Source organism: Armigeres subalbatus, chromosome 2, assembly GCF_024139115.2.
Source record: "Armigeres subalbatus isolate Guangzhou_Male chromosome 2, GZ_Asu_2, whole genome shotgun sequence".
NCBI lineage: Eukaryota > Metazoa > Arthropoda > Insecta > Diptera > Culicidae > Armigeres > Armigeres subalbatus.
The window spans coordinates 246696614-246723899 of record NC_085140.1 but is presented as its reverse complement, the minus strand read 5'-3'; the positions used below and the strand labels follow the sequence as shown (position 1 = coordinate 246723899).

Genomic DNA, 27286 nt, shown 5'->3' with positions numbered 1-27286 from the left:
TACGGTTGGTCAGTTGCGACGATGGATAGGGTTATGTGCATAGTTCGAGTTTTAGGGGCATTGACGAGTCCATTTGAAACGCGCGGAGTGTTACGACAAGGTGATGGTCTTTCGTGCCTGCTATTCAACATCGCTTTGGAGGGAGTGATACGAAGAGCAAGGATTGACAGGAGTGGCACGATTTTCACGATTACGATTACCACCAGAGAGATACTTTGGACTCCGCTAGACGCTCCGATCGAAGAAAGTTCGCCGCCGTACCAAACTGAGTATCTACAAAACGCTCATTAGACCGGTAGTCCTCTACGGACATGAGACCTGGACAATGCTCGTGGAGGACCAACGAGCACTTGATGTTTTCGAGAGGAAAGTATTGCGTACTATCTATGTCGGGGTGCAGATGGAAGACGGTACATGGAGAAGGCGAATGAACTACGAGTTGCAACAGCTGTTGGGAGAACCATCCATCGTTCATACCACGGAAATACGAAGACTGTGGTGGGCCGGGCACGTGGACAGAATGTCGGACAAAAACTCGATGAAAATGGTTCTCGATAGCGATTCGACGGGCACAAGAAAGCGAGGCGCGCAGCGAGCAAGGTGGATCGATCAGGTGGAAGACGATTTGCGGACCCTCCACAGACTGTTCTGCCACTCCGGCCTTAGTCTGAGTAAGTGGGGCAAGAGTACGCACTTAGTTTTCAATCTAACATGTAGCCCTTATGAAGCAAACTTCTGCATATCAAATAAATTTCGACGATTCGTATACTCTTCCTATATGCTACCCAGTGGATTTTTTTTTAATAATTGAAATTCGTTTTAGAGCCACAGTAACAGATATTGAGGCTGGTATCCCATACGTGTGTAAACATCTGCATCCGTTGATTCAAATATATTCAACATTAGGAATACAATTGGCAATCACTTGGAGACAATCCAAGTGACTGCCAATTGCATTGCGCGACGATCATTTCAGTGTAAAACGCAGCCCAAATGCAGCTGTCAAACGTATTGGCTGCGTTCGATGGTTGCTAATCAGTTGCATCCGTATGTACTTCCACAATCAGTTGAGTAGATGGCGGTAGTGAGTCAACATATATCAGTTTAAAAGTTTACACAACATTTTCAATAAAATTTGTTCTTGCTTCAATATCTGTTATCTGTGATAGAACCCTTATTGCAAGACACCTGAAAAACGGACTCTTACCCCACCGGTGGGGTAAGAATGCACATCGGGTGGGGTAAGAGTATGCAATTTTTCAATCATGTGTTTCAAGTATATATTAAGATATAAGAATTTTAAACATTTAATTAATGTTTATAGAAAGTATATTATGGAATATTTACAAATTACGCAACTCTGATACGGGGAGGGGGCCAACGAAATGCGAACATTCATACGAAAAAACATTGATTTTATATACAAAAAAAAGATAAACATATAGGGACACGGCAGGTATTTTCGTCTTTTCGTCATAGTCTCGAAAACCAATAAGAGACGCTTTTTTGTAAAACTCATACGTACCAAATCGTAAGCTCAGGAGAAACGTTCTGCTATAGTGGAGTTTTAGCAAATGTATGTTGCTTTCGTTGGTTTTAGCCCCTACGACGATGGACGGAAATACCTGCCGTGTCCCTACCTACCAAGTTTCGCATGGCGTAGAGAAAAGGAACTTTCCCTAGAGAAAATTTACTACTAACGTAACGCAAAATTGGCCATTTCATCATCCCTCCCCCCGATTTTACATTTTTTGTATGAACCCTCTAAAAATTACTTGATACAATTTCATTATTTCGCTAAGTTCTTTCTAGCTCCAAAGAACTTTAGCTTATCCTAAAACGGCGAGCTTTTTTTCTTTGTTGTGGATCTTTACGTTTGCAAAGTGGTCTCATTTCGGCCGGAGATACGGGTTTGACATCAGAACTTAAAGGTCCACATGCGTACTCTTGCCCCATCCGTTCCTGCGTACTTTTACCCCACTGCCCCAAAAATTTGTTTGTTGACCTCTTGGAAAACCAACCGGATTGGTGTTCTGCACCATAAAGTACTTTATAGAATAGGTTATCGAAATGGTATAATGTTGATCTGATTGAACGTATATATGGTAATGGAATACTATGTAGTTGCGGAAACACAATTATGCTTAGCAAAATGGCCAAAAAAATATCTAACCTCATATCTCCGTTGTTGTTTATTCAAATCGTTTACAATGACAATAGTTGGTCAGAATACTTGTCAAACTGATGCAGTGTTTAGCTTTTGTAATTACTTTAAAAATTCGAATAGGGAACGGTACCAATAGTGGAGGTATTAGTAGATCCACAAAAGAAAATATTTTTTTTAAATTGATAAATATGGGAAATTTACAGCTTTAATATCTTAGTCAATAGATAAACTAATAAATTTGCTAATAAAAATGAGATAGATGTCATTTAACATCAACAATTACCAAATATTGCTTGCACCACTATGGGTACACTGTTCCTTTAGTGGCAGTAAAAATTAATTTTGGTTCCCATAGTGGTGCTATCCATTGGTTTCTTATGAGACTCGCCACTATTGGTACAGTTGCACCACTATAGGTGCAAGGGAGTCAATTTTGTGAAGGAAAATCATTGTTTTCAATAGTTTTTCATGTGAAATCTTAAGATAAGTTGCCTTTAACAGGATATTTAAAGCACGACCCATCAACCGAAACCATCTTAAAGTGTATAAATATCATAAATCGCATTAAAATCCCACTACCTCAACTATTGGTGTTACCTCCACTAAGGGTACGGTTACCCTACTTGTTTTTACCCCACGCGCACTCTTGCCCACTCTACTCTAAACAAATAAAATAATTGGGAAGCGGTTATACGCTCAACGAAGTGTCATTTATAAGGGGGGCTTGGAGGGAACACAGTTTCTACGAAAGACTTAGATATGAACCGGTGCCAGCGAAAGTGGTTCATGTTACATTGAGTAAATTTTACAGGAGACGCATTTTTCCAAAAACCTCAAAAATAATATTCGAATTATTTTTCTGCAATTTAACTGTACCAACGTGTTATGACTGTTGTGCCTAAAGGTAGTAATGAGAAATATGCGAAGTTTCTTGACAAATTTCAAGTTTGTTTGAACAAAATGCACATGTACCACTATTAATGGGAACACAATGCAACAGAAACCGAAAATCGTTGCCAGCAAAAGTGGTAGGGGGAATGACGGCTTTGGCAGGTTTTGTTCTATTATTGGCAGGGGGGTTTTGTATGACTGACTAGGCTCAAATTTGGCCTAAACATTCTTTACATATCAAAGAATATTGCATTGTGGCCAAATTTCATAAAATTTGGTCGACAAAAACCCCCCTGCCAATAATAGAACAAAACCTGCCAAAGCCGTCTTTCCCCCTACATGTTCATTTATAAAATTATTTTTAGCAATTCCTGATCTTAATATCTGGTTTACAGTTCGTCTTTGAGTGATAAAACGGCCTACTTTTCCATACCAACGAAATGGGTGCTTTAATGAACATTATGCAACTCAAATGGGTTGGCACTCATTTGGGTGCTATAATGAAAAACCAACATCAGAACAGTAGTTACATGACTACATTTTGCTGAATTAGTTTCGGTAAGTGCTCAAATAGTGTATTCTATGCGCCCCGTAATAAATTAAATAGTTTGGTGGACATGACATCAAAAATTTCCAAAGTCAAGTACATCTATCGCTTCACGGTTTATCGAACTATGCAATGTAACACGGTAACATGGAAACTGATTGTTCTCCGCAGCAACATAATTTATTGGCAAGAATGATCATGTGGAGTAAATTAGACTGTACAATTTTGGTACAGATTTATCAAATTAAAGTCCATTTTTTGTCATTGCAAAAAATAGCGTGTGCAACTCGTTGCAAAACTCGATTTTTTTGCAACTTGTTGCACAAACTACTATTTCGTCATTTCCTTACCAGGTCTTTGCTAATAGAAGCCGTTGGTGTAAAAAACACAAAATCGACAAAAATGGTTTATGTACCCCCTTCGCTGGCACCGGTTCATATCTTGTTGATGCAAGTAGAAGTCTGCTTTTGTCCTTTAACGCAAATGTCGAAGACTCCATGTACAAACTTAAAACCGCTCACTCCTACCCATTTTTTGGTGAATTATTGCAATCTACTCATAAGCCAGATTACAGTCCAGTGCAGCGCGATCATTACCAGATGGTGCAAAAGCATTTATATGTTTTTTTAACCTTTGGAGAATGGAATACTTGTCCCAGCTATAAAGTAGGATCAAGTATTGTTAAGCACCTGCAAGAATTTAATTGGCAGTCTGAATTTCACCCTCAGCAAGCAGAGGGAGAGAATCCGTTCGTTCATCAGAGAAGCTTATTGAAGGTTAGATGGCGATCAATATCTCCCAGACTCAAAAGACCGAATAATCTTATGCATTTCCGTGAGCGCCAAAGACAAGGAATAATTGGTTATGGGTAAGTAACTTGGTAACTGAATATTTTAATAGTACGAAATTATTTCAAACGCACGAAAACGAAAATCGTCGTTCATAAATCAATTCAAAGCGCCACTAAATGTGTTTCGACTGATAAGCGATAACCGAATGCAATTCCTACTCCATACAATGTACGCCCGGTGATTGTATCGCGCCCTAATGAACAATCTATCTTCATTGTCTCGCGACTACCCACACAATGCACGCTCAGTGGCTTCTTCTTTCTCTTCATTTACTGGAAAGCAATCCCGGCGAAAAAGTCCTTAACGATTGGGATTAAACTTTCAAAACCACTTCGTTAGATTGTAAAATCCGAATATAATTGCTCAAGGTGTATTCAACTCGGTCTTGAAGGTATTGAAGTTATCGCAAGTTGCAAGTCACAAGTCACAACACCCTCTACTACATTCATCAACCCAAGTATTCATTAACATAAAGTTTTAATTCATTAACGTATTAGGTTCTGCAGCATGACGTCACGAATGAATTCGGTCCTCGTCAAATGAACTTTTTGACAGGTCAGTAGTACTTTCCACCGACTCCGACGAGAACTCCGACAAGGGTCGAGTTCGTGATTGGTTGGCTGCCCCTGAGTCCAACAAGAAGTACTACTAATCTGTCACCAGATTGAGGTTACGTACAGACGCTGCAGACATTGAAACTGAGACAGACTACGCAAATAATCGAGCGATCCAGCATTCGATTACTATAGAACGCTACACCATGCTCAAAAAATATAAACAAGAAATTATCGATAATAGAAATATTATGGTAATATTATGGTAAGGCGAAAGTCTATGAAGAAATTTACAAATAAATTTTAATCGTGCGTTAATAACGATTATTCGCTATGGAAGAATCCACATAAAGATTATTAGTCAAATAAGGGTTATGTGTGTTTCCACATATGAATAATGCCAATTCATATAGTCATTATTTGGGATTTTTTCAGTGTAGGGTCTATGATGACGAAGTACATCGGAAAGATACAAATCCAGTCATTGCGACGCACAGTAGTCCCGCATAACTACAGACGTTTCAAGTCTTTTACCAGGTTGCTTCAATCTGTGGGCCTGTAACCAGTGATTTCATTTCTTAATATTTTGCATAAAAAAGTCAAAATCTGTTAAGACTAACATGGGTCAATTATGCATTGAAGGAAGATTGGATTGGACTTGGATCATACAATTTTGCCATCAACTTTGTTCAATTGATATATTAGTGAATTAGTACCTAAATCCGTAAAAATGGTTCTTGCAACAATTTTGTTAAAGCTCAATCCTCTCCAAGTACTAAGGCAACAAAGTAACAATCAGCTTTGTTCTTCATGGATATGTGGGAAACTGTTCCGTTTTACATCCCACTGAACATATAATTATCTCATCGCAAAACATGGAAATACTGCACTAATCTCGTCGCTTCTTTTTGCTAACACGCGTGCTCACTGGTGAAAAAAATCACAAAAATAAGAAACAAACCACTGCTTTGTTTTTTATGGGATGGAAATAGGAGCTATGGGATGAAGTGCCGAACCGTTCCCCTAGATGATATAACAATTATGACATCATGAAATAAGTTGAAGATTAGATCAAAAATCTAACATTCTGTAATATGATGCACTTTATAAACAATCTATCCGCTTCACAGGACAATTTTAAAATCTCCACTTGTTGAATATTATTCAAACAAAAAAAATCCATGGTGATTCGCCAAATGTTGAACGGCTAATTTTTTCGTCTGTTGTTGAACGCACGTGGATTTCTTATGGAAGTTCAACAATAGGCGACAAAATTAGCCGCTCAACATTTGGGCGTTCTCCCTAATCATCACAACAGGTTGCGAATTGAACGACGTGATGCACAATTTTCCTAGAATCCACCTCGCGAAACGACATCGCTAGAGTGTTCCTATTCCCTAAGCCCATTTAATATCGGTTAAAGAACAGGCAACCATAACCGAATATGATCCGCAGGTCGGTCGCCACTAACTGATAACACGGCTTGGATCACTTCTTCGCTCACAACCTTCATCGTATGATAAGATAAGATTTTATCAGAGTACGCCACCGGGTTTTGTGAGTTACGGCGAGTGAGCACCATTTGCTTCTACTAGTTCGCTTATTCAGTTCGTAGTGAATTCGTGCTATGGCAGCATAAAATTTCGCCTTTCGGTCAAAGTTTCGTTCGGTTAAACATGCTTTAAAGTAATTAATAATCTAGTGTTAAATAACTACCTCTAAACAATGATTCGTCCAGCATCGTTGATTCGCGACGACGAAGATCGTTTCCCACAGTTTCAAGCCAATGCGAGACACATTCAAGAAGGCAAGTGTTTCATGTGAAAATATCCGCAACCGGATTCACGCTAAATGATGACGAACTGCATTCCAGATTCCATTGATTGCGGCATCAAGGCGTGTAACTGCTGCAATGGCCCGGGATGTCAACGGTTAGGAACCACAACCTCCTTTTTGGTGATCCTATCGCTGTTGGGATTTGTTCAGGGAGGGGTCGAAGCTTATTTTCGGATTGCAGCCCACCAGGCCGCCAGTGAATATGATCTGGATCCGTTCATCGTGGATTGGCTCTTGGTGACCAGTGGAATTGCTCAGGGGGTGCTTGCACTGCTTGTTGCCTATTGGGGCAATCGATTGCACCGGATCTCGTGGCTGGGAGGCACTTTTATGCTTCAATCTGTTGGACTGGTGCTGCTCATCATACCAACGCTGACTCACAAGTATGTTGAAATTGACACATGTATATGTATGCTTTGTGATAAGAACGTCAGGTGTGTATTGCGTTTTCTGCGAATCGTAACCAGCTTTATCTATAGGCAAATCGTGGGGTTTGTTATCGTGAATACGGTTTTAGTTGAATGTTTATGCTGCAGTCTAGTTTCGTCGAAGATTTGTTGTATTTTGAATGAGACTTAAAGCATTTTTTTCGCTCCTGTTATTTTTTTTCATTGTTTACAGCTTGTAGAGAAGTTCTTGTTGAGATTTGTTTTAAATACAACATAAATACAAAGCAAGCAATGCTACGTTATGCGAGAGTGTATTGCTAAGTGTATATAAGGGAATCATAACTTAAGCTATTACCTTCGGGATTGATTAAAAGCTCTAATAAAAACTTTTAGATATATTAGAGTGAATAAAACAACCCGGAGAGCATGTTTAGCTGAATAACTTCCACATCTTTGTCAATGACTCAACATTCCCACGGGAACTTGACCTACTCACAAAGCTAACTATAGACCCCTAAGAACAACATAAAGCTAAAATAAAAAAAAATTATAGTAATGTGTGGCATTCCAAAAATCATCTGCGCGAAAATTTATGATAAATGATGATGATTTAAGATCCGTTAACTTCATATTAAATCATAACAGAATATTTTGAAAATATATTTAGACCCTATGACCCTATGATGGATCAAATATGTTAAATTTCTCATTTTACTGGTAAATGCCATACGATATTTCCATGATGGCCCCTTAAGAATTAGTTTGGTTTATTGGACTATAGGTTAAAAGCCCGTTACCCTACTTAAATATTATACACATAATTATTGTTACATATACAGTTGTGCTCATAAATATAATATTAACTTATCACGAATCACGTCTGTTGTCATAGTTGTGGAAATAACATCCTGTAGTGTGTTGAAATCATTCATGACCCTACTAGTTGGCTCATACTGCGTATAGCTCCTCGATCTGAATGTAGGATCGAAGACTCTCCGACGACGAACAGTAACCGGACTCGCAAAGTCCAATTTAGTCCTAACGAGGCTGGTATATATTGTTAGGATTGCGTAAGGATCGGTAAGATCACGGCCAAACCGTCGGGTAAACGCAAAAAGTTGCAATGATTCCTTAATGACTCTACTGATATGGTCGTTGAATGTCAGTGACTGATCCATTGTTACGCTCGAATCCCGAACGTTATCTACTCGTAGCAGAATTGCATGTCCCAAACCCACGGTGCCCCGTTATTATAAAATAAAAATGTCCATCAAAACCAAGTACAGGGCTCGATTCCTGTGGTAATTCTGCACCTCTGGACCAATTTAAAAAAAAATCCCTAGGAGGAATCTCGAGAAATCTTGATTTGAAGTTTAAAGTTAAGAAATTTCAAAAGAATCCATATAAGAATCCAAAAATATCACCCAAAACCCTGATTAATCCACCTAGATAGATGTCCTTCAATTCTTCTTGTACCTGCCGGTCGAAAGTAACCACCAGCTTTGCAGGGTTGCTGTCCGGCATTCTTGAAATATGCCCTGCCCATCGTACCCTTCCAGCTTTAGCTACCTTCTGGGTACTGGGTTCGCCGTAGAGCTGGGCGAGCTCTTGTTTCATCCTTCGCCGCCACACACCATTCTCTTGCACAACGCCAAAGATGGCCCTAAGCACGCGTTGCCGTTATTAGAACTATGAATATTTATAACTGACGCAAGTATGTTTTTGTATGGCTAACTTGCTCGAGTTTAGTATAAGTGTGTTGCTTTCAATGTTTAATAGAATGAAAGGTAAAAATTAATTTTAATTTAGTGTTTATGTTCATAATGGTGAGAAGTAAGACCAGAGTTCGTGTAGAAAAATAGTAGTTAGAAGCTGTTATACTCGATCACAGCACTTATGAATCGACCTTTGCTGCCAATTCTGGTCAAAGTTCTAATCAACGGACTAGAAAAAGCATGTTTGATATGTAAGCCAAAACCTATTCCGGTATCTCTATAGAACTCTGGAACATGATAATTCAAGATATGGTACTTTGACGTGAATGGAAGCTGCGGCTTTTACCAGCTGCTAGCAAAGCCATCAATTGCTTCCTCAAAACCATGCTCGAGTTTTTCTTGCGTTCACTTTTTTGAAATCATTCAGAACCTGCTGCTTGAAATATTAATTAGAAAATTGTTAATGTTTGAGCAGAGTAATGACGTAATCCGAAAGATCGGGATTCTAGTGAACTCTATGCAATTTGTTGATGCCTCATCTGTACTTGGTTCACTCATAAATTTACTCAACATGGCGCTTCTCGAGCAATTTTAAAATCGTATTAACAATTCCGAACTAGATGTGTAGGAAATAAGCAAATGTTCATTTTTTTTCTTTATTGAAGTGTTTTTAAAAGTTCAAAAATTAAATATTTTATCTTCGTCGTAACCGAAAACCCAAAAGAATATGCAGAAAGCTTGTACAATTGTTTCTTTCTAATGTGCATTTTTCCTGATGTTTTCCTTGGTTCTCGTTCTCGTTCTCATTCTATATGCCGAGCTCACTCTTGAAAATCGTAGCTTTTCCTTACCGCCAAGCTCTGTCAATTAAATTGTTACAGCATCTGACGAAGATCTAACCTGTTATATAATGCTAAACAACTACACTACTTTAAACAAATCTTTAAGCTGTTGGTTTTTTTTCATCATTTTTTTCCATACTCCAATCTTTACTTCTGATGCTCGAATACATTTGTGAATACAATAAAAAAAAATACAAACTTTAATCTGAATGGCATTCAACAAAGAATCTGCAGCCTGCACGTGAATTCATGAATGGTTCTGAACGAGAGGTAGCATTCTTGAAGATAGACGGCCATACAAAAAACATACCTTAACATAGCTTAATCAGTAGTAAAAATGTATAATTGTAATAAAGTCAACAAATGCAAACTGGTTGAAAACACCTTGGACCACTTTTTGGACGGCTTTCAAGGTATTTTTGGGATATTATTGAATTAAAATATAGATTCTTTTGAAATTTCTTAATTAAAAACTTTAAATCAAGATTTCTCCTAGGGATTTTTTTAAAAATTGGTCCAGAGGTGCAGAATTACCACAGGAATCGAGCCCTGTACTTGGTTTTGATGGACATTTTTATTTTATAATATCGGTCTACCGGGGCACCGTGAAACCTCTTCCATGATCTTCAAAACCATCAAGGATTCTATTACAGTTTAAATGATGGATGGCTTCAATTCTTTTATTCAGCTATACCTATGATGGTCGTTCGCGGCCTGTGCGCCGATCTACTTTGAACCGGCGGCGGCAACTCAGATCGGCTTGGTCCGAAATTATTTTTCAAACAATACCCCATTTTAAATGTTTGCGTTTCTCATGCACTAAAAGCAGTAAGCATAACTTTTATTAAATACGCTGTTAAATTTTACACTGCAATGTGGCGTGAAAGGGCGGTTTGAAAGCTATTGATGTTTCCTTTAATTAATATTCCTTTTGAGATGACATGTTTCGGAATGGGGCTCTCTGGAAAATCCCATAAATTTCTACAGAGATTTTTCATGAATTTAGAAAAAATCCTTCAACACTCCTGAAAAATTGATTGAAAAATTGCAGATTTTTTAAAAGCATTCCTTCGGACATTCTGGAGCTTTCCTAAATTTCTTCGGGAATTTCTGCAAATATTGCAGAAGTCCTCCAGGAATTTCTTCAAAAATCCCTTCAGAAACCTCTTCAAGAATTCCTTAATTTATTGAAGAATTCATTTAAAAAATACCATGGGAAGATTTACCTGAGGTTCCTTCAAAAATTTTCTCAGGATTTCCTCTACCTGGCGTTTACAAAGCAAGGCCATGCGGAAAGTGATTCAATTCATGGTACGTTCTACGGTGTTAGTATCTTTTGTACTTCCTTATGCCTGTGAGCAGTATCCTGTTAGTTTTATGACACAGGAATGCAAAAATGGTGAATCGGCTCAGAAACCTTACAGTAAATAGCAATGGAAGTGCTGAATGAACTATAAGCTCAGATACGGGAATTCTCAAATGGGGATATAATGCTTACAAAGAAGAACAGAAGAAATAATTCCAACAGGACATACCTGAAATTCCTATAAAAGTATTTGATAGAGGAAATTTCCCAGGATTGTCCCTTAGCTTAAGCTAAGCTAAGCTAATAGCTTAGACTGACTGTACATGTCAATGGTTGCTACTTTGTGATTGATCAGAGCTGGTGCAAATTGCACTTCGATCCAAGTGATTAGCGGTTGGGGTTTACCATTTATTTGCAAAGTGCACGTTTCAGCAGCTCACAAATGATGATCAATAACGGCGCCGGCCAAGTCTTTACAGTAAGTTGAGAAAGGAAATGAATGTTAGTGTGTGGTGATTGTTGCTACTAGAGACCGAGAATACCGCCGCATCTCCACAATAAGCACAGGATGGAAGTTATGTTAGTTAGGTGGGGTAATCAGAACCATAGATCGGGATTCACCATGGAAAGTGAAAGTCTATTTTACTAGTACAATCGGGCGGTATGTTATTATTATTATTTATTCAGACTAAGGCCGAAGTGGCCTGTGCGGTATATAATAGTCTTCTCCATTCGGCTCGGTCCATGGCTACACGTCGCCAACCACGCAGTCTACGGAGGGTCCGCAAGTCATCTTCCACCTGATCGATCCACCTTGCCCGCTGCGCACCTCGCCTTCTTGTGCCTTCTTGTGGATCGTTGTCGACAGTGGCGCCGGGAGTGGGTGGGACAGGTAGGACATGTCCTACGCATGAATTTTTCTGGGTGGGACAGTCAAAGCATTGTCCTACCCATGATTGTGCTAAAAACCTATGAAGTCATTGGTTGGCAAAAATTTGTGTGTTAGCAGAAGGTGATTTTAAAGTTAATCAGAGTCCAAACTATAAACATAGATGTTTTTGGGATCCTAAAGCTATAGACTACTGATTGTTGTTTTGGACTTCAGGCCCTTTAAAATCCCTAAAGCGCTTAAAGATGTCTAAACTACACTTCTTAGACTCTAAAGGTTTTACAGAGGTAAAATAGAAATTGTTGAAATCTGCAAATGCGATTAAATAATTGTTTTAGAAGTTATGATAAAGCACGATTGTATGGATTATTAGAAGCCACGGAAAAAGTCTTCTTCAAATCTCTATTGAACCAGAAACATACCAAAGACCGCTTTAAATCTGATCCGTAAGGGATTCTGAGCTCCCAAAACAGATTTATCGACAATCATGCGATTTTTTGGAAATTTGTTTTGGATTGCTTGATCCAGGAGGTAATATAAAATCCTACTAGTTAGAAATAATTGATTGAAACAATTGATTTTTTTTTAATTTCTGTGACCCGTGACTTCTTCAGGAAGCTTGTAAAGATGTTCGATAATCGATAATTGGAAAGCAATGACCTAAAAAAAGAGGGAATTTTCTAAAATTATATAAATATTCCGGGCTAAGTCTTGATTATTTTTAGAATTGATTATATTGCAAGCATATTTTTTTCCAAATTGAAATGGATTTCATCTCAACATGGAACAGTTATGCTTTCCGCGGCAGTATAGATAGAATGTGCATTAGGGTGGTTCAAAAAATCGATTTTGCTCCACAGTGCTCATCTGATTCTTTACCATGTTCTGAGTGTCCTCTGAAAATTTGAGCTCATTTGGATTAAAACTGATTTAGCACAAGCCGTTTCAAGTTTGCATGCAAATTAGTATGAAATTTATTTTTCATGATACTGTTAATGACGCTTCCCATCAAGCGCATGTTAAAGAAAACCTGCATAGCTAAAGGAATACTCAACAGCTTTCACTCAGTGAAAACCGCATCTCAATTAATTGTTCCAATAATTAGTAATCGAATTTAATCTATACCGTGGTTTTCTGGAGCTAATTGCATAACTCATCAACAGGCAACATTGCTGCTCGTGGCGCGAAAGATAGCACACAAAATTCAGGCTACTATGTTGCACTGCACATTTCAGTGATGCCCTCAAAGAAGTTTAACGATCATGACTAAAGATTCGCAACCTGTTTTAAAATCGATTACTAATTATTGGGACGATTAATCAACATGCGGTTTTCGTTGGGTGAAAGCTGTGAGTTTCCCTTTTAGCTATGTAGGTTTTCTTTTAACCTGCGCTTAATGAAAAATAAATTTCCCCATACTAATTTGCATGCAAACTTGAAACGGCTTGTGCTAAATCAGTTTTAATCCAAATGAGCTCAAATTTTCAGAGGACACTCAGAACATGGTAAAGAATCAGATGAGCACTGTGGAGCAAAATCGATTTTTGAACCACCCTAATGTGCATCGACACGGCCGTGCAAAAAAAAATCCCATACAAATTTTTTGCATAGTTGGTCAGTTTTGCATGATTTGTCGACAAATCATAAAACTTTTTTTATACGGATTTACATATTTTGAACTGAAAACTTTTTTTACACGGAACGCATCTCCCGTGTAAAAAAGAATCGGGTATATAGGTGTCCCAATAAACTTTGCTTTTCCCTCCAGCATTCACAAGAACGTGGCCAGAACTGATCTCGACTGTTGAAGAGTGCCTTGCTTCCAGTGAATAGTACAAAATCATTATTTGTGTTAACGGATGTTAGTGATATAAAAGTCTTGAAACACCTGCGAATTTATGCGAATCGCTGTTAATACCAGAGCTGTTGCCCAAATCGGCATTTCCTATTTGTCCTACCCACGACTTGGAACGTGGATGCGCCTCTGGTTGTCGAGAACCATTTTCAGCGGGTTACTGTCCGACATTCTGGCTACGTGCCTGGGCCACCGCAGTCGTCCGATTTTCGCGGTGTGAACGATGGATGGTTCTCCCAACAGCTGATGCAACTCGTGGTTCGTTCGCCTCCTCCACGTACCGTCCGCCATCTGCACCCCACCATAGATGGTACGCAGCACTTTCCTTTCGAAAACTCACAGTGCGCATTGGTCGTTCACGAGCATCGTCCAGGTCTCGTGTCCGTAGAGGACTACCGGTCTAATGAGCGTTTTGTAGATTGTCAGTTTGGTACGGCGGCGAACTCTATTCGATCAGAGCGTCTTGCGGAGTCCAAAGTATGTACGATTTCCAGCCACTATGCGTCTCCGAATTTCTCTGCTGGTATCATTTTCGGCAGTCACCAGTACACAAATTCTTCTACCACCTCGATTTCGTCACCACCGATGCAAACTCGCGGTGGGTGGCTCACATTGTCTTCTCTTGAACCTCTTCCTATCATGTACTTCGTCTTCGACGTGTTGATGACTAGTCCAATCCGCTTGGCTTCCCTCTTCAGTCTGATGTAGGCTTCCTCCATCTTCTCAAAGTTACGTGCCATAATATCTATGTCGTCGGCGAAGCCAAATAGCTGGACGGACTTATTGAAAATTGTACCACTCGTGTTAATCCCTGCTCTTCGTATTACCCCTTCTAAAGCGATGTTGAATAACAGACACGAAAGACCATCACCTTGCCGTAACCCTCTGCGGGTTTCGAAGGGACTCAAGAATGCCCCTGAAACTCGAACTACGCACATCACCCGATCCATCGTCGCTTTGATCAACCGTGTCAGTTTATCCGGAAATCCATGTTCGCGCATTAGCTGCCATAGCTGGTCCCGATCGATTGTATCATATGCGGCTTTGAAGTCGATGAATAGATGATGTGTGGGCACGTTGTATTCGCGGCATTTCTGCAGTACTTGGCGAATGGCGAACACCTGGTCCGTGGTGGAGCGTTCGCCCGTAAAACCCGCCTAGTACTGCCCCACGAACTCCCTTGCAGTTGGTGCTAGTCGACGGTATAAAATTTGGGATAGTACCTTGTAGGCGGCGTTTAGCAATGTGATTGCGCGGTAGTTGCTACAATCCAGCTTATCGCCCTTTTGTAGATGGGACACACGACACCTTCCATCCACTCCTGCGTCAAAACTTCCTCCTCCCAAATCTTGGTAATGACCCAATGCAGCGCTCTAGCCAGTGCCTCACCACCGTGTTTAAATAGCTCTCCTGGTAGTTGGTCAACCCCAGGGGCTTTGTTGTTCTTCAGACGGCCAATCTCCTCCTGGATTTCCTGGAGCCGGTAGAATTCTGTCCAGCGCACGTTCCCCCAAATCCATCACCATACCGCCATCTTCGTCTGCCACATCGCCATTCAGGTGTTCTTCGTAGTGCTGCCGCCACCTTTGGATCACCTCACACTCGTTCGTAAGAAGGTTCCCGTTTATGTCCTTACTGTGGCACGTGGCACGTGGCCCTTACGTGAACGGTTCAACTTCTCATAGAACTTTCGTGTGTTATTAGCGCAGTACAGTTGCTCCGTCTCTTCACGGTCTCGATCTTCCTGCTGACGCTTTTTCCTTCGGAAAATCGAGTTTTGTCTGTTCCGCGCCTGTTTATATCGTGCCTCGTTCGCCCTCGTGCGGTGTTGCAGCAATCTCGCCCATGCTGCATTCTTCTCTTCTACTAACTGCTCACATTTGCCGTCATACCAGTCGTTTCTCTGATCCGGGGACACCGTGCCAAGTGCAGCGGTTGCGGTGCTTCCAATGGCGGATCGAATATCTCTCCAGCCATCTTCAAGAGACGCTGCGCCTAGCTGCTCTTCCGTTGGGAGTGCCACTTCCAGCTGCTGCGCGTATTCTTGTGCTAGTCTAACGTCTTGTAGCCGCCCAATGCTAAGCCGCGGCGTCCGACTCCGACGCCTGTTGTACACCGTCGAGAGTTTTGAGCGCAGGCATACTGCAACGAGGTAGTGGTCGGATTCAATATTCGCACTGCGGTAAGTGCGGACGTTCGTTATGTCGGAAAAGAATTTACCGTCGATTAGAACGTGGTCGATTTGGTTTTCCGTTTCTTGGTTAGGTGATTTCCATGTGGCCTTGTGGATATTTTTGCGGGGAAAGAAGGTGCTTCGGACTACCATTCCGCGGGAGGCTGCGAAGTTTATGCATCGTTGGCCGTTGTCATTCGATACGGTGTGCAGACTATGCGGTCCGATGACCGGTCTATACATTTCCTCCCTTCCTACCTGTGTGTTCATGTCACCGATGACGATTTTGACATCCCGCAGAGGGCATCCATCGTATGTCTGCTCCAGCTGTGCGTAGAACGCTTCTTTCTCGTCGTCGGGTCTCCCTTCGTGTGGGCAGTGCACGTTGATGATGCTATAGTTGCTATAGATCATACCATCACAAATATTGCCCTCCGCTCACTTTCAAATCGACTTCTATAAAAACATTCTTTATGCCTGCCGTATCCTAACGGAACTATCAAATTTATACCCTCGCCTCTAATTCAATCATGAACATGTACATCTATGTTTGGAAAATGATATTAGCATTTCCATATCATTGTAAATCGTTTAACTTCACGTAGAAGTAATACACTCATATCATTAATAGTGTACTTTCTACAGTGTTAAAAAAACTCACACTTACGGTGTTCGGGTCATATTGACCCGGATTTGACTAAGCCAAATTAACATGTTTAATGTTTATATTCCAAAATATTCGTCTGCTAATTAATTTTCCGAAACTGATCGGAGATTATTGATCGGTCACACCTACATCCTGTAACCGTCAGAGGAAGGATCGTCAGTTAGCCACTTTTATATGGACGAAAATTGCACACGACTATCGCTAATGCAGACAAAATTTCTACAGATGTTCTAGGTTCTCCAAACCGTTCTGGATTTCAGAGCCTTGGTCGAGCAGGTCAATTACTCTTGGTACGAAACCAATAACAACCCATGGTGCCCATACAGGCCCTTAGAGGTTATGCGCATGATTTATGATCTACATATGTCCAAACCAATAGTGCCCATACAGAGGTTATGCGCATAATTTATGATCTAGACAGCATAGCATAGCATAGCATGGAACCCTTACACAAATCGTAGATGGAGTTGCAGAGATAAGCATATCCACGGTCATTGTAAATCTGCCACAATCCACAATTAAGCGGACCCGATTTTCTCCACACACTTGATGAAGGAGAGAAAAAAGAATGGCAAACATATATTTAAATGTTTGAGTTATTTTGAATTATATCATGGATAATAGTATAATTGTGAATATACGTTTAAATATATGGATGAGTGCTATCCACCGATACAATTTCAATAGAGAACAAAAACTAATATACAACAACATTGGTTATACATATTTTGTGGATGGCACGGAAGTGCGTGAAAGTGGACATCAAAATTGCAATACTGAAACTTGATAAATCATCCAAAACCGGTGCACGGTGTCATCATCGCGTCTAGAAAGTTACTGGAGCATTCGTCCCATTTTGACGTCAATAAATTGAAGCAATCGTTGATTTAGATTTTTGATCAGCGGTCCGAATTTCTTCACGATGGCCTAGGAAAATAATTTTCTGTATTTGACAACTGTCTCTCTGTGCATATTTTTGGCTTCCATCCTCTGCCATTCCTATTTCTCTCGTATCTTCTGACTAGAAGAAAAAAAAATCATTACGTTTCTGAACGATGTGGTGTTGACATTTTGCTCTCTGATAATGTCATTCATCCTAACGGCCAACTTGTCGTTATTAATAAACAAATTGCTGTTAGATAATGTGACCAGACGTCTGCATTTTTCAACTTTGTTTTACACATTTATTACAATTCATACAGCCTTACAAATATTTTTCCATTTTTTTTGGCCAAAATCTATGCGAAGTGCTCTTTTGGAGGATCCATTTTCAAGCCAGCGACGTTGTCCAGGTAGGCGTCCCGCGTTTCGCAGGACACTTGCTGGTCACATTACTGTTAGACAAAGTTGTTCTGGATGAAGAATAGTGAAATACCGCCAACGGGGGTGTCATTGGGCCAAAATGTGGTATGCTCCAAATAAATGTTAAAAAGCTCTAGTAGTTAACATTGGAATCAAGTTTTAATTAGTTTAATACAAGCTTGAACAATGAATTTATCACAGTGTAGGGAACAAATAATAAATGAGGGAAATTCTTCAAAGTTATATGTTGTTTAAAATTGGCCCATTCTCACCACTCACAGGGGGTGACATTGGGCCAAGTACAATAAAGTTCAACGGTGACGATGCAACGATTCAATCGTTCATTAAAAATAATTGCCTACATTACGGCTCTTACCAACTATGTATGGAAAATCAAACAAAGGCTTGGCCCAATCTCACCCCTTTTCAGCGTGCATTGCTCGTTGCTACGAAAAACCAGAACCGCTATATAAATATTCTTAAAATTTGATGAAACAACAACATATTATCGTAACATGACAACAAGGTATCCATCGATCCAAAAACTAGTTATGTAGGGTTCAGGCAGGTATTTTCGTCTTTTCGTCATAGTCTCGAAAACCAATAAAAGAGAAACTTTTTTGACAAACTCATCCGTATCAAATCGTAAGCTCAGGAGATACGTTTTGCTATAGTGGAGTTTTAGGTAAAGGACGTTCCTTTCGATGGTTTTAGCCCCTATGACGATGGACGGAAATACCTGCCGTGTCCCTAATAGATTTGTGGGGCATTACCGACACTATTTTAATACGGGTTCATTCGATGAATAGTTTTACATTCAAATTCCAAGAATTATGGTACGAGCACAATTGCACAGTTCTTGGAATTTGTTTTGTGATTTCCTAGACGTGAATTTTAATATAATTTCTAACCGTTTGAAGTTTTCATCAAAATTCGTAACAGTTTTTGAGATATTAGGAGTTGAAACATTTTTCGTTTTTGGCCCAATCTTACCCCCTAGGCCCAATGTCACCCCGAACGATGGTAACACAAACTATTTAGAACTAGAAGAAGCGCTCCTGGAATTCTACTCATGGCTCCGATATTCATTCCATCAAAAACAAAGCACTGGAAAGTAAGTCGATCTGTTTCATATATTTATGATTTTTTGCAGCGACGAGCACGCATATTGACAAAAAGAAGGGACCACATATGTGGCGTATATCTTTATTTCACGATGAGATGAATATATGTTCAGTGAGATGGAGATCAGGACAGTTCCTCTATATCGGATTCATCTATGCAGTTTAAATCAGGTCAAAATCTGTCTGAATATATAAAAATGAAATGGTCTGTGTTCGTATCCGCATAACTCAAAATCAACTGCGATACGCATAATTTAAGATCTAGATATGTCCAAACATTCCCGTTATGTTTGGATATGGATACTCGGAAGTAGTGCGTAACGGTGTGAATTCGGCCATATTGTCAGGCTCAGTACAACACTGAAGCTAACAATATGGCGTCCCTAACCTCGAATCCCAAGGTGTCAGGCGACCCGTGCCGAGGGGATAAATGGCCTGAGGGGTGAAACAATTAGCCAGGTCGTTAACGGAGCATTTGGAGGTTCCACATAGTGACGGCTACTTCCGCGGCAAGCGGGTGAGGGACCGAGTGTATGGGTGACCACACAAGTAAGCCTCGCATGATACGCATGGTCGGTAGTGTTAGAATGACTGAAGTCTGGTGAGGCCTGGCAGGAGTGTCGGGGGGCAGATACCTCTGCGGCAGCTCAGAATTTGGGGACACGAAAGTCTCGCTATGCCTAACAAGAGTGTCGGGGGGTTGATGGGGTCTTCAGCACCTCAGAAATTGGAGACGTGTAAGGTAAGTGGTGCCACTCTGTTGCAGGATGGGTTGACCACCACACTAGTTAAGGACTATCTGGGCTACGAAATGTCAACAGGCTGGTACCACCTGCAAGGTACTTGTCTGGAACCCCGTTGGCAGTATCAAAGTTCTGGTAGGTGAGAGTTAGGCACGCGTGACGTGCCTGGTGTTCCACGCCCAAACGATGCGCAGGAGGTGCACAGAGTTGATACAAATGAGAGATGGGGGTATTACAACTCCCACAGAGTGAGAGACTGAATGTCAAAAGAGTGGTGCTCAAGTGGTGCAAGTGATAGGGACTGAAGGTATGAGCGAGCACACAAGTAAGCCTCGCATAGCACGTGTGGTCAGCTTGACTGCACGATCTAGATATGTCCAAAACCGGATGTTTCAAGTTCTTCAAATTATTCTTGAGTTCAGACCCATTGGTCCACCACGTCAACTGGGAATAATACAAAGCCAATAGCAAACCCATGGTGTTCATACAGACTCTTAGAAGCCATATGCATGATGTGTGATCTGGGTATGTCCAAACCTATTATTCTAAGCTCTCCAAATAAATCGGGAGTTTAGACGAATTGGTCAACCTAGTCAAATGGACTCATTACAAAGACAACAGTAACTCATGGTGTCCATAAAGGCCCTCAAGAGGCCATGTGCATGATTTACGATCTAGATATGTCCAAACCGGATGTTCTAAGTTCTCCAAATCCAGAACATTTTCTAAATTCAATTTCTTCTTGTTCAATGGCTCCACATTCCAACTGGAACTTGGCCTGCTTTTCAAATTAGTATTCTATTAGGATATCCTCAGATATTAATTGAAAGCTTATCTATGCCCGCCATTGCATGAGTATGTATCTTGTGTGGCAACTGGCAAGTACAATGGATACACTATGCCCATGGAGACGAGAATGTTCCCCACCCGAAAACATCCTAGACCGGATTGAGAATCGAACTCGCCATTTCCGGATTGACAATCCTACGCCATTGCTCGCATGGCTGGAGAACCCTAAAATCCTGATAACATTCTAATCGTAGGAAGAGAAGAAATGTGGAGTACTTATCGCTTGGGTTCCCTTTGCTCTTTTTTCCAAACAAGTTGGAATCATACCCACCTGTCAAATAATATGGATTCCGCCATGATGCTAAAATAGAAATACCTAAATATTTATTTTGCGGAACATTTTGTCCCTTGATTAGGTTTCTTAAATTTTGTGTTATTGTATATATTGCTTCTATCCTGATTTCTTCATTGGCCGTTACCTATTTTGCATGTTTTTATTTTTTATTTTTACGGGGTAGTTTTCATTTTAGTCCCTTAATGATTGATAGTGCCATCCATGATTAGCCCTTCAGCTAACGTTTATGCCTCAGCCCAGCTGTTTGAAAACTGACAATCCTCTGTTACATAATATTCCACGTTTCGATTAGGACCCCTCATCAAGGTTCATCAAGACCATTCTTGCGCTGTAGAGAACATCGCTATTTATTCTAAAATGTCATGTTGTCAACCTCCGTAAAATCCTTACGCTCATATTTCTCTTTATCATATTCCACAGTTCAGATGACACCCAAACATTATCGGCTTCACAAGTGGGAAATGTATGCGTCCTGGAGCAATCCGCTCAACTACAGATGGATCACCCGCATGCCATCACCACTCTGGTGTTGATGTTCATCGCACAAGCCGTCATCGGTATTGCCAATATTGCTTTCTACTGCTTGGGAATGAGCTATATGGATGACAATTTACTGGAGCATCAAAGCCCTGGACACATTGGTATGTAGCAAATCTCTGTATTAAATTCCTCTTAAATATTCTTTGATTTATCGTTATAGCATGTGCCTTAGGTGCCCGCGTTTGGGGCCAGCAATTTGGTCTAGCCGTAGTATTGGCCGTCGGCGCCACCTCTCTCAGCTGGTGGCTCGGCTGGGTCATAATTGCTCCCATCGTTTTCATACTGGGCTTCTTGATTGCTCTCTTTCCGAAGAGACTACTTTCCACCCTGGTCCGTCAAGCAGCGGACGACATCATCGAAACGGCCACCAACAACAGCACCCAATCGTTGCCCGGGCACAAGTGGCTAGCCGATATCGCTTTCGCTCCCTCACTGAAACGTGTTTTCACCAATGGAATTCTGATCTTCAATGTGCTGGCACTGGTGTTCGTTCAAACCGCGATTATCAATTTCAATGCCCACGAGCAAAACTATCTACAATCGCGCTTCTTCCTGCCGACCTCCAATGTCAACGGGTTGAACGATGAATGGACCTCCCGATTGATCACAAACCTGTTGCGGCCACCAGTGGTGGCGCTGGCCATCATCGTAGCTGGGTTGATAATTGCCAAGGCGAATCCCAGTCCAAGGTAGGTAATTGTAATAAGATTGGGTAAGGATGATTCAGATTTCAATGGTTCTGTTAGGAACATTTCTGTTAATAGATTTCATGTTTCAAGACATTTCATGGGCTTCATGCTTAGTTATTGTTTTTATCACCGCGTTCAACTCGGTGGATTAAAGGAACATGATTAATGCAGTTATTGGTTTTAATTTAGACATTTTTATTTTAAAACAAAGCACATCTTTTCATTACTGCCCAGTGCCCATCATGCGAAATTCATCAAAGAACCCAAGATACTATTATTTGGTCACCTGAGATAGAAAAAAGACCTTTGCACTCTGTCTTATGACGGTTTCCAAGCTTCTTAAAAGAAGAATTCCGACCCCTTTTAAAGGGGGCTTCCGAACCACTTAAAATGGGACTCATGATCCTCTTGAAAGTGGGCTTCCAACCCTCTTGAAAAGGGGGCTTGCGACCCTTTTGAAAAAAGGGCTTTCGAGCCTCATGAAAGGAGTCTTCAGAGTGTGGGGAATAAAGTGAGTCTGAAAAATGCATTTGCATTTGTTGGTTACATTGATGGATAAAGTGGAACGTATTTCTTATTTCATGATAAAAATAATGAAAAAAATTTAAATATTCAAAAATGACATTAATAGAAAAAATGATAACGAATTTGAAATTCAATCGTAGTTGGCATTTGAAATGCCAGCATACAAAGAAGCTAATGAGAAGAAATTTGAAATTCAATCGCAGACAGGAATTCTAGATGATTCGAACGGTGAAAATAAACTATCATTCAGTGTTCTGTTTTTGAGGCGTGAACATGCGAATTATCCTTCGGTATTCCGCGCTTGTTTTCGTTGGTAAAAGGCAAATCGGAAGACGGATTTGCTTGGCTACGACAAATAGCACAGCTTCTAGGCCTTGCGCTACATGTAATTAAACTCGATTCTGTGCTGTTTGCAAAACAGTTTGCCTCATCGGCAAAAAAATGTCACGATGTCGCGTACATTTTTTTGAAAAACTGTTTCGGCTTGTTTGGTGCATGAAATTTGACTGGAAAAAAATGTAAATATTCGCATAATCAAAGTGTTTTAATGTACATTTCCCAACACTGGACTACTATAACTGCAGATGAATCGATGAACATTTTTAATGGTAACAATGTTCTAGGAAGATGAAGATGAAGCAGAACTATAAACGAATTCACCCGACATAAAATTATTTGGAACTAGTTGACCCGGCAGACGTTGTCCTGCATAGTAGGCGAAAATGCAGTTTTTGAATTACGCATTAAATGCGATTCTTTATTTAAGTTTTTTTTATGATTTTGTCAACTTTACCCATGATTTTCGCATGAGGAAATATCATATAAACCCGTCGGAAACGATTACGAACATATTTGCTGAAGGATTGAAAAAAATCCATCCACCCGTTATCGAGTTATGCGGATACGAACACAGACCATTTCATTTTTATTATATAGATCAGAACCATTTGAGGCACCATACTAATGCTATTGCTTGATCATAACTTTAAACAACCGGGAAAATCTATTACTTTTATTTTAATTCAATTGATTTTCAACTATAGTCGTTTCTAAATTTATCATTGACGTGGAAAGTGAATATTTTGAGCAATTAAATAATTGTGTTACATCGAAAACGATTTAAAAATTTTGATTAAAGCCAAAATCTGCAATTTTCATTTGCCCCTGAGTTTTGACATACATGGGGCAAGTGGGACATATTTGAACAACATTTTCGATATAGCTATTTTAATTATTTAAGATGGTTGTCTAGTGAAAAATAGCTTCGTTATTCATATATCATATGGACCTGGATCAGAGGCAGTTTGATTTCGTTGTTACAAAAGTATTGTACAGTTAATTACCAAATGTGTATTTTACATTCTGAAAATTATCTCCCACATGAATAAGAGTAATGGCTATAACTGTTTTTGAGCCGTGAACATGCGAATTATCCTTCGGTGTTCCGCGCTTGTTTTAGTTGGTAAAAGGCAAATCGGAAGACGGATTTGCTTGGCTACGACACAGAGTATTTCAAAAGGAGGCTTACAACCTGCTTGGAAGGAGGCTTTCGAGACGCGTAGAAGAAGGTTTTAAAGAGTTTTTTTTTTAAGTTTTTTTGCCTCAAGACTTCTGAAGATTTTCGTTAAAAAGCATATTCTTAACATATTATTCAACATTATGTTTCGATCGGGTAGATTGCTTTTGAAGATTTTTTTGTCCTTTGTCCCTCAGCACTTTATACGTGTTAATTGTGGCAATGGTGGACATGATTTGATAGGCTTTGAATTACTGATTGCCATGCATATTATGTCTTGGAATAAAAAATTATATAATTATTAAAATTTAACCAATAAGTTTTTATTGAAATTGTAATATATCCGCCATTACGCATTTTCGTCCGAAGTACCTCCTGGGGTCAGCGAAGGTACCCCCAAAGGTACATGGTTGAGAACCGCTGCACTAGATAAGTGAATCAGAAAATATTGAAGCGTTATGTTTATACACTCAGTATACACTCGGTAAATTCTTCTCCGACATCACGAACGTCCGCACTTACCGCAGTGCGAATATTGAATCCGACCACTACCTCGTTGCAGTATGCCTGCGCTTAAAACTCTCGACGGTGTACAACACGCGTCGAAGTCGGACGCCGCGGCTTAACATTGGGCGGCTACAAGACAGTAGACTAGATTTTCCGGAGGAAAAAGCGTCAGCAGGAAGATCGAGACCGTGAAGAGACGGAGCAACTTGTCCGCGCTAATAACACACGAAAGTGGCGGCAGCACTACGAAGAGCACCTGAATGGCGGTATGATGATGTACCTGGGAGAACGCGAGCAGGACATAATTCTACCGGCTCCGGATCTCCAGGAAATCCAGAAGGAGATTGGCCGGCTGAAGAACAACAAAGCCCCTGGGGTTGACCAACTACCAGGAGAGCTATTTAAACACGGTGGTGAGGCACTGGCTAGAGCGCTGCACTGGGTCATTACCAATATTTGGGAGGAGGAAGTTTTGCCGCAGGAGTGGATGGAAGGTGTCGTGTGTCCCATCTAGAAAAAGAGCGATAAGATGGATTATAGCAGCTACCGCTCAATCACATTGCTGAACGCCGCCTACAAGGTACTCTCCCAAATTATATGCCGTCGACTAGCACCAATTGCAAGGTGTTCGTGGAGCAGTACCAGGCGGGTTTTATGGGCGATCGCTCCACCACGGACCAGGTGTTCGCCATTCGCCAAGTACTGCAGAAATTCCGCGAATACAATGTGCTCACACATCATCTATTCATTGACTTCAAAGCCGCATATGATACAATCGATCGGGACCAGCTATGGCAGCTTATGCACGAACACGGATTTCCGGATAAACTGACACGGTTGATCAAAGCGACGATGGATCGGGTGATATGCGTAGTTTTTCAGGGGCATTTCAGGGGCATTCTCGAGTCCCTTCGAAACCCGCAGAGAGTTACGGCAAGGTGATGGTCTTTCGTGTCTGCTATTCAACATCGCTTTGGAAGGGGTAATACGAAGAGCGGAGATTAACACGAGTGGTACAATTTTGAATAAGTCCGTCCAGCTATTTGGCTTCGCCGACGACATAGATATTATGGCACGCAACTTTGAGAAGATGGAGGAAGCCTACATTAGACTGAAGAGGGAAGCCAAGCGGATTGGACTAGTCATCAACACGTCGAAGACGAAGTACATGATAGGAAGAGGTTCAAGAGAAGACAATGTGAGCCACCCACCGCGAGTTTGCATCGGTGGTGACGAAATCGAGGTGGTAGAAGAATTTGTGTACTTGGGCTTACTGGTGACTGCCGAAAATGATACCAGCAAAGACATTCGGAGCAACATAGTGGCTGGAAATCGTACGTACTTTGGACTCCGCAAGACGCTCCGATCGAATAGAGTTCGCCGCCGTACCAAATTGACAATCTACAAAACACTCATTAGACTGGTAGTCCTCTACGGACACGAGATCTGGACAATACTCGTGGAGAGTGCACTTGGAGTTTTCGAAAGGAAAGTGCTGCGTACCATCTATGGTGGGATGCAGATGGTGGACGATACGTGGAGGAGGCGAATAAACCACGAGTTGCATCAGCTGTTGGGAGAACCATCCATCGTTCACACCGCGAAAATCGGACGACTGCGGTGGGCCGGGCACGTAGCCAGAATGTCGGACAGCAACCCGGTGAAAATGGTCCTCGACAACGATCCGACGGGCACAAGAAGGCGAGGTGCACAGCGGGCAAGGTGGATCGATCAGGTGGAAGATGACTTGCGGACTCTTCGTAGACTGCGTGGTTGGCGAAGTGCAGCCATGGACCGAGCCGAATGGAGAAGACTCTTATATACCGCACAGGCCACTTCGGCCTTAGTCTAAATAAATAATAATAATATTATACACTCAGAAGATATGGGCAGGCGAAACTGATAAAAAATCATTTTAAAAAATCGTGTTAGCCTCATGATATACGAATGCAACCTGGTAACCTGGCTTAGAAACCTCGCAAACCAAAAATATGCCGTTTGTCCGTTATGCCAAATGACCCTCATTTTTGTCGCTGTTCACAATTATACCAAATGGACTTTATGCCAAATGCCCTTATGCCAAATGACCCGCTCCCGTTATGCCTCACATGGGTCACAGTTTTTCTCACATTCTCAAATATTTATTATCTGAAGACCTCTATAATAAATAATTAAAAAAAATATTATGAGAAGCTTTTTCAAAATACGAATAAAATGAATTCGTCTTGAATCGGAATTCGTCCACAATACACGGATTTCGGTTCATGGAATCTAAATCCGTTCACCTATTTAAATACTTGATATCTTAATTGCGCCACAAATAAAATCGTAAATAACACTTTAAATTGCTCTACATGTACCTTTAGAAGCCATCCTTGATGTTTGTATTAGGATGATCACTAAATATTAATATTACTGGCTCAGTTCGCAACACATATTTTTAGAACAGTAAAATAAAATCATGTACTAAATTGGACTTGTAATATGGTGTTTGCGGGGTTACACAATGTTTTT

The 27286-nt window shown here is 40.7% G+C and overlaps 2 protein-coding genes across 5 annotated transcripts in view; one reads left to right on the top strand and one right to left on the bottom strand.

The window, feature by feature from the left end:
- LOC134212026 (solute carrier organic anion transporter family member 74D) overlaps positions 1–27286 on the bottom strand; it is a 94547-nt gene that overhangs the window by 63093 nt on the left and 4168 nt on the right. The window lies entirely within an intron of this gene.
- The window catches only part of LOC134212025 (solute carrier organic anion transporter family member 1C1), a 33878-nt gene continuing 13199 nt past the window's right edge, over positions 6608–27286 (top strand). The window contains exons 1-4 of the mRNA XM_062689517.1: positions 6608–6817; positions 6884–7229; positions 21416–21636; positions 21696–22224. Of these exons, the coding sequence (XP_062545501.1) occupies positions 6736–6817; positions 6884–7229; positions 21416–21636; positions 21696–22224 (1178 nt within the window). The 5' untranslated portion in view covers positions 6608–6735. The remainder of the gene's footprint in view (positions 6818–6883; positions 7230–21415; positions 21637–21695; positions 22225–27286) is intronic.